Genomic DNA, 8190 nt, shown 5'->3' on the forward strand with positions numbered 1-8190 from the left:
ATCAAATACAACAACTGATAAAGAGCTACAGCATTGATCTTCATTTTTTAAAAGAACACCACCTTTAAAGTTAACTGTTAATTTCTCAGTACAGATATCTATTTATCTAACACTGCTCCAGCTCTCCCTGCTCAAGCTCAAAGGATATGCTGAATTTCAATGAGTGTGCTAAGAACTTTAGCATCTGTGCTGAAATATTCTCAAAGTAAACTGAAATAATTCACAATTCATCTTTGCTTCAAAATGTTAAACATCTTGTGATGCATTTCTCATGTCCAAGATGTCTACGTAGGTCTTGGACATGAGAAATATAGAAACATAGAAAATAGGTGCAGGAGTAGGCCATTCGGCCCTTCAAGCCTGCACCGCCATTTATTATGATCATGGCTGATCATCCAACTCAGAACCCCGCCTCAGCCTTCCCTCCATACCCCCTGATTTCTGTAGCCACAAGGGCCATATCTAACTCCCTCTTAAATATAGCCAATGAACTGGCCTCAACTGTTTCCTGTGGCAGAGAATTCCAGCAGTGTGGAGGATCAGAGAAATCTTAGGGTCTGAGTCCATAGGACACTTAAAGTTGCTGTGCAGGTTGACTCTGTGGTTAAGAAGGCATATGGTGCATTAGCTTTCATCAACTGTAGGACTGAGTTTAGGAGCCAAGAGGTATAGGACCCCACAGAGTCAGCTGTATAGGACCATGGTCAGACCCCACTTGGAGTACTGTGCTCAGTTCTGGTCGCCTCACTACAGGAAGAATGTGGAAAGGGTGTAGAGGAGATTTACAAGGATGTTGCCTGGATTGGGGAGCATGCCTTATGAGAATAGGTTGAGTGAACTCAGCCTTTTCTCCTTGGAGTGATGGAGGATGAGAGGTGACCTGATAGAGGTGTATAAGATGATGAGAGACGTATAAGATGTTGAGAGGCATTGATCGTGTGGGTAGTCAGAGGCTTTTTCCACAGGGTTGAAGTGGCTAGCACAAGAGGGCATAGTTTTAAGGTGCTTGGAAGTATGTACAGAGGAGATGTCAAGGGTAAGTTTTTTACGCAGAGAGTGGTGAGTGCGTGGAATGGGCTGCCAGAGACGATGGTGGAGGCAGATACAACAGGGTCTTTTAAGAAACGCGTGGAGTTTAGAAAAATAGAGGGCTATGGGTAACCTAAGTAATTTCTAAGGTAAGGACATGTTTGGCACAGCTTTACGAGTCAAAGGGCCTGTATTGAGCTGTAGGTTTTCTATGTTTTATGTCTTATATTATGAATCCAGACTCCAATCCAGATTCATCAATTTAAACCCCTTTTTTGTATCTGCTCTAGGTCCATGGTATCCAGATTCCCAAAATCCTTGAATTCTGGCCATCTGCAGATTCCCAATTTTACTTTCTCTACCCTTGCTACCCCCCAAGACCGCAAATGCTGAAATTCTCTCTCTGAGACCACTTCTTCCTCTACAGTCACCATAACAACATTGCTTAAAGTTTAACATAAAATGGCCAATAACAGCATTTCAGGCCGTGCTGTCTTCTTGCTACTACATTTGGGCGGAGATACAGGAGCCTTAGACCCCCACCACTAGATTCAAGAACAGTTATCAGGCTCCTGAACTAATGTCGATAACTTAACTCACCTCAACACTGAACTGATTCAACAACTATGAGCTCACTTTAAAGGGCTCTTCAACTCGTTCTCAGAATTAATTAATTAATTTTCTATGTTTCTATTCATGTATGTATGTACTGTAATTATTTATGTGTATTTGTTGTCAGTCTTTGTGTGTAGTTTTTCATTGATTCTATTGCATTTCTCTGTTCTAGAATGAATTCCTGCAAGAAAATGAACCTCATGTAAATAATACAGTGACAGATACTATGTACTTTGATAATGAGTTTGAGTTTCTCCTATAATTCTACACTTACGTCCGCTGATAAATTTCTGGGCATACCTCTTAGATTGAGCTTTGTAACCTGATGTAATTGTGAATCAAACTGGTTCATGTGGAATTACCTTATTGACATTTGTGCCACACAAATGCTGGTTGTTATTTTTGTGTTTATATGATTTAGTTTTCCTGTAGAAGTGTTTGTTGTCTACTAATTAGCATCAACTGTAGATAGAGTACGTTTCCATGTGTTACAATTAGCAATTGTATGAAAGTTATCTTGGAGTTCAGGTCAGAGGTCAAAAAGGTTATTCCCAAGGTTCCATTGCCTTGTGTAACTGATGGTTTTCTCTTATCTACAAGTGCTCTCCATTAGTCCCAGACACATTGTCTTTGAATGCAGGATGAACCGATCTGCTCAAGCATAGATTATTTTCATTCTAGATCATGATATCACCAAACAATCTTGTTCTAATTATTGGATGCAAAATATCTGTTTGGAAATTTAGAGCAATACTCACATTGTATCTGTTCCAGTCCTGGTAAAACACGGACATGGCAACAAATGGCATGACTCCTAGCCCCACCAAACAGTCGCTGACAGCCAGATTGACCAAGAACACCGAGGTGACCGAGTGGAAGTGTTTGGTAACAGCAATAATTGCAATCACTAGAATGTTACCTGAAAGAGAACGCATTCATTCAGTAATTTCTAGGCAGTTCAGCAAATCAATCTCTCTACAATTGATCAAATTAGATTAGCTTTACTTTATTTGTCATATGTACATCGTAACATACAGTGAAATGTGTCATCTTGCACTAATGACCAATAAAGTCCAAGGGGGCAGCCCAGAAGTGTTGACACACTTCCAGTACTCTCTTTCAAATCTCCTACTAGCTCTTCCTTCAGTTAGTCCTGATGAAGGGCTCGGCCCGAAACGTTGACTGTACCTCTTCTTGCTGCCTGGCCTGCTGCGTTCAGGAACAACCTGGAGTCCGGTTAAAAAAAGTAAAGCCTGTGAATCTCAGAGAAGCAGGCTAACTCACTGATGGGAAACAATGAGTTGAAGAGTGTACTTTCAGCTCAAATACTGGTACTAGTGGACTTTCACAGGGCTCCATTCTCAGCCTGCACATTAATATTTAGTAAGTTAGCCCAAAATTAGGATCCACAATTGGGAGATTTGCAATGATACAAAAATAGTTGTGTAGTCATTAGGAGGAAAGCTTTAGGCTGCAGAAATATGGAGATAATCTCATCAACTGAACAGATAAATGGCAAGCTAAAGTAGAAACCATGGAAAAACTACAGCACAGAAACAGGCCTTTTGGCCCTTCTTGGCTGTGCCGAAGCATTTTCTGCCTAGTCCCACTGACCTGCACACGGACCATATCCCTCCATACACCTCCCATCCATGTATCTGTCCAATTTATTCTTAAATGTTAAAAAAGAACCCGCATTTACCACCTCGTCTGGCAGCTCATTCCATACTCCCACCACTCTCAGTGTGAAGAAGCCCCCCCCGATGTTCCCTTTAAACTTTTCCCACTTCACCCTTAACCCATGTCCTCTGGTTTTTTTCTCCCCTTGCCTCAGTGGAAAAAGCCTGCTTGCATTCACTCTTTCTATACCCATCATAATTTTATATACCTCTATCAAATCTCCCCTCATTCTTCTACGCTCCAGGGAATAAAGTCCTAACCTATTCAACCTTTCTCTGTAACACACATCAAAGTTGCTGGTGAATGCAGCAGGCCAGGCAGCATCTCTAGGAAGAGGTACAGTCGACATTTCAGGCCGAGACCCCTCGTCAGGACTAACTGAAGGAAGAGTGAGTAAGAGATTCTGCTGCATTCACCAGCAATGTTGATGTGTGTTGCTTGAATTTCCGGCATCTGCAGAATTCCTCGTGTTTGCTTTCTCTGTAATTGAGTTTCTCAAGTCCCGGCAACATCCTTGTAAACCTTCTCTGCACTCTTTCAACCTTTTTAATATCCTTCCTGTAATTTGGTGACCAAAACTGAACACAATACTCCATATTCGGCCTCACCAATGCCTTATACAACCTCACCATAACATTCCACCCTTATACTCAATACGAGGAATTCTGCAGATGCTGGAAATTCAAGCAACACACATGAAAGTTGCTGGTGAATGCAGCAGGCCAGGCTTGAATTTTGTTGCTTGAATTTCCAGCATCTGCAGAATTCCTCATGTTTGCGTTTTTAAATTCAATACTGCGAAGCCTCTTCCAGTGATGCCTACACTGAAGAAGTTTAAATCTTCTCTTCGACGGGAGTTCAGTGAAACCATCTCTCACTGCTCCCCATCTGTAATTTCTTCGGCTCTTCAACTTTTCGACCACATTTTGACTCAGACTCGCTATCACAGCCATATATCCTTTCTTGGAATGTGCCTCCACCGCCAACTTACTCCAGTTGGCTTCAGGATTCGTTTTCGAGCCTCTCAATTTGGACCTTCTGAGGATCCCAGGTACTCACATTTTATTGACTCTGCCTCTTGTCGCTTCTCCCGTCAAGCTCTGAAGGCGACCCTCTCCACCATGAGAAGGTATTTGGTGTCCCTGTCCCACACCTTCGAGACACTTCCTTCGCTGTCTCTAATGGACCTGCTCATTATTTCATCCTCCGTCGGATCCATGCCTGCAATCGCCATTTTTTTGACTTTGTCATGTTAGGTAAAGATCGCAAGATCTTACATCTACGGACTCCAGAGCCTGCCGGCCCTGAAACTAGCAGGCATGAACTTCAGATTGCGGCCCCTGCCATTGATATCACCGGCTCCAACACCTCAGGGCATATTCAAAACCCGGACTCCAGCAACGACCATGGACACCTTCACAGCGATTGCGCAACCACCAACAGCGACTCCAACCTTGAACTCCAGGCTGGGTCTTTATGTGCTGCTATTGTGACTCCCGTCTCCCCTTCCCCCACCAATACTCTGCAATCCCGTCTCCTTCAGATCCCATCGTCCGCTCCTGGGTCCTCAGAGGCTCCATCTTCCTCTCCTCAACCCCAACCCTCCCCTCTCCACTGACACTCCCAGCCTCCCTCCCCCTCCCTCCTCTGATCCCAGCTCTCATCCGTGCCGGATCTTTATCATCCCCTCTGACCTTCAACTGTCGGAGGCAGAACGCTCTGTCCTCAGTGAGGGCCTCACCTTTGTCCCCCTTTGCCCACACCTCAGCGAGTTCCGTGTTTGCCATGACGCGGAACTCTTCTTCCTCCGTCTCTGAGCCTACTTTTCGGCAAAGACTCTTCCACCCCCACCGATGACCCCTTCTCCCGTCTTTAACCCTCCTCCTCTTCATGGACACCACCCTGCTCTGATCTTCTGCCTGCTCTGGATCTCTTTATTGCTAACTGCCAATGGGACATCAACTGCCTCGACTTCACCGCACCTTGTTCTCATTCCAACCTAACTCCTTCCGGAAAAAAAAATGCTCTTACTAGCTCTTCTTTCAGTTAGTCCTGACGAAGGGTCTCGGCCCGAAACGTCGATTGTACCTCTTCCTAGAGATGCTGCCTGGCCTGCTGCGTTCACCAGCAACTTTGATGTGTGCTGCTTATACTCAATACTTTGATTAATAAAGGCCAATGTACTAAAAGCTCTCTTTACGACCCTATCTACCTGTGACACCACTTTTAGGGAATTTTGTATCTGTATTCCCAGATCCCTCTGTTTTACTGCACTCTTCAGTGCCTTACCATTTACCCTGTATGTTCTACCTTGGTTTGTCCTTCCAAGATGCAATACCTCACACTTGTCAGTATTAAACTCCATCTGCCATTTTTCAGCCCATTTTTCCAGCTGGTCCAAATCCATCTGCAAGCTTTGAAAACCTTCCTCACTGTCCACTACACCTCCAATCTTTGTATCATCAGCAGATTTGCTGATCCAATTTACCACATTATCATCCAGATCATTGATATAGATGACAAATAACAATGGACCCAGCACTGATCCCTGTGGCACACCATTAATCACTAGTACAGAGTAACGTGAAGGGAATGGTGCAGAAATATAAAGGAAATCCCAGCAAATGTAAGAATATTGAGAGATCTGGAGATACAAAAGAAAATTGGAATTTCTACCCATGGGACATTAAAGGTAGATCGGGTTAGAAAGCATTTGGGCTACTTTCCTTTTCCGGACAAGCTATGGAATAAGGACAAGGCCTGTGTGCCAGGGAGTACACAATACTAATTAGGCCACAACTCACCTACTGTATACAGTACTGGCCACACGTAGATGTGACTGCACTGGAGAGGGTGCAGAGCAGAGTTATGACGATGTTGCTGGAAATGGAAAATTTTAGCTGGGAGGAATAGACTGGACAAGCTACAGCAGTTTCCTTTGCAAAGTGGAGGCAGAGGCTAAGCCTCAATTGAGGCCTGCAAAATATCTATCTGTCCAGAGGAATCGACATAGATTAAACAGGATGGAGACATTTTCCTTTGGGGGGGGGTAGGGGTGTGGTTTAAAGACAAGGGAGGCAGATATTTTAAGTAAAAATTGCAGAAAGAGTGGAGTGGGGTAGGTATAATGAAGAAAGCATTCTCCACAAGTTAATGATATATGTGTGTGGAACTCAGCCTGAAATTAAATTGACAGGAAAAGGCCCTTCAGCCTCTGGGGTCAATCCCACTTAAAGACCATATGACAAAGGAGCAGAATTAGGCCATGCGGCCCATCGAATCTGCTTTGCTATTCCTGCATATGGTCCATGCTCCTTCATTCCCTGCCTATTCCTGTTTGTGACCCACATACCAGTTGGGGCGGAGCATGTAACTGTCCTTGGTGGAGATGGGGGGGGGGGGGAGTGTAATTCTGGTGCCAGGGGTGAGGTTTGAATCTCTTCAGCCAAGACAGCGCAAGGACAAACGCCAATTTTTCTCTCATAATGTTGTACCCGTGCTATTTTTCCTTTAAAATAGTAAACCAAGAAACTGAACCCAGACTCTCCTCTGCCAGCTCGATGGAAGCAGAAATCTAGGGCAGGAAGGACTGAGAACCTTTCAGACCTCGAGGACGTATGCCACCAAACTGATGACAAAATAAAATCACCGCCCAGAATACACAATAAACCTCGAAACAAGCAGAGTCTCGGGACATTTCTGCTTAAACCATCTTTACAAAACGAGGCGCTTTGAGATTCTACGATTTCTTTTCCCAATATTAATAAATATTTCAGATTTAATTTTAATTTGGATATCGGAATTGAGAGCCATATGTGAAATATACACGTGTATGCAAGTACAAATAAGCAGACATTTTACATTAATAGACATATAACACAGACCCATAGATAACCTCTGATTAAAGTCCCTGAAATCGTTTGCTATTCCGGTGGTAGTTTTAATATATTTTATTGTCGTTCGTCTCTCGTGACAAACTATTGTATAATGTTAACCCGCTTGAGTCCAACGCCAATGGCGGGCTTCGGCTTACGATGAGGTGGGGGGTTGGGGTGTCCGTTTTAAAAGGTATAACCATGGTGCAGGCACACTATTACAAGCTAACTTCACAACACGGCAATGAGTTACTCGGGCCAGACCTGTGATAGCAGCTACACACATCAGGACCATGATGGTTTCTAGCAGTATCTTGACCGGGACGGACGAGGAGCGGATGCCCGCCGTGTGCCCTGCCCCGCCGGCGGACTGGTTAGTAAACAGCGACGAGGCGGCACCTGGATCCATCCTGCGCAGATCAGCCCCGCTCCGCCTCCATGGTGCTGAGCCGTGAGGGCAGGAAGCAGCCGGTGCCTGAGACGGTGCAGTGGAGTGGCGCCGGTTCGCAAGTAAAATCCACACGCCCGCACTCAAGACATCCAGAATCTGGCAACCCGCTGCCTCAGATTTAAACAAATGCTGTTTTAGAACAATTGAAATAGTTGATAGCAAAAAATCTCAAAGAGTAAAGCCTCTTGCGCGCAGTTTCATCCTCCGCTGGATGCCGTTTCCTACAACTCCCTATTTTCTCCCCTATATCGGAAGACTGTTCCCGTTCTCAGACATCGTTCAGATTCAGCCTCTATGATGGATCAAACTCCTCCCCGCTGCCCCTCCCTCCCCACCTCTCCCCCTCTCTCTCTCCCCCCTACATACACACATAACTCTGTCTCACACACACAAACACACAGTGCTGTTGCACTCGAAAGATGCACAATGCAAGCAAATTGGGTTGGAACCTGTCCGACACTCCCTCCGGTGTCAATCACTTCGGAGAGCGAACGCTGCCGGACAACGTTTACAGGCAGACCTTCGGGTAGCTTATCTGTA

At 44.8% G+C, this 8190-nt stretch overlaps 1 protein-coding gene across 1 annotated transcript in view; it reads right to left on the reverse strand.

Annotated features, from left to right (window-relative positions):
• The window catches only part of LOC140202042 (5-hydroxytryptamine receptor 1D), a 177620-nt gene extending 169744 nt beyond the window's left edge, over positions 1-7876 (reverse strand). The window contains exons 1-2 of the mRNA XM_072266901.1: positions 7464-7876; positions 2403-2563 (exon numbers count right to left, since the gene is read on the reverse strand). Coding sequence (XP_072123002.1) covers positions 2403-2563; positions 7464-7608 — 306 coding nt within the window. The 5' untranslated portion in view covers positions 7609-7876. The remainder of the gene's footprint in view (positions 1-2402; positions 2564-7463) is intronic.
• Between the last annotated feature and the right edge of the window lie 314 nt (positions 7877-8190).

This window comes from Mobula birostris, chromosome 8, assembly GCF_030028105.1.
Source record: "Mobula birostris isolate sMobBir1 chromosome 8, sMobBir1.hap1, whole genome shotgun sequence".
NCBI classification, from domain to species: Eukaryota; Metazoa; Chordata; class Chondrichthyes; order Myliobatiformes; family Myliobatidae; genus Mobula; species Mobula birostris.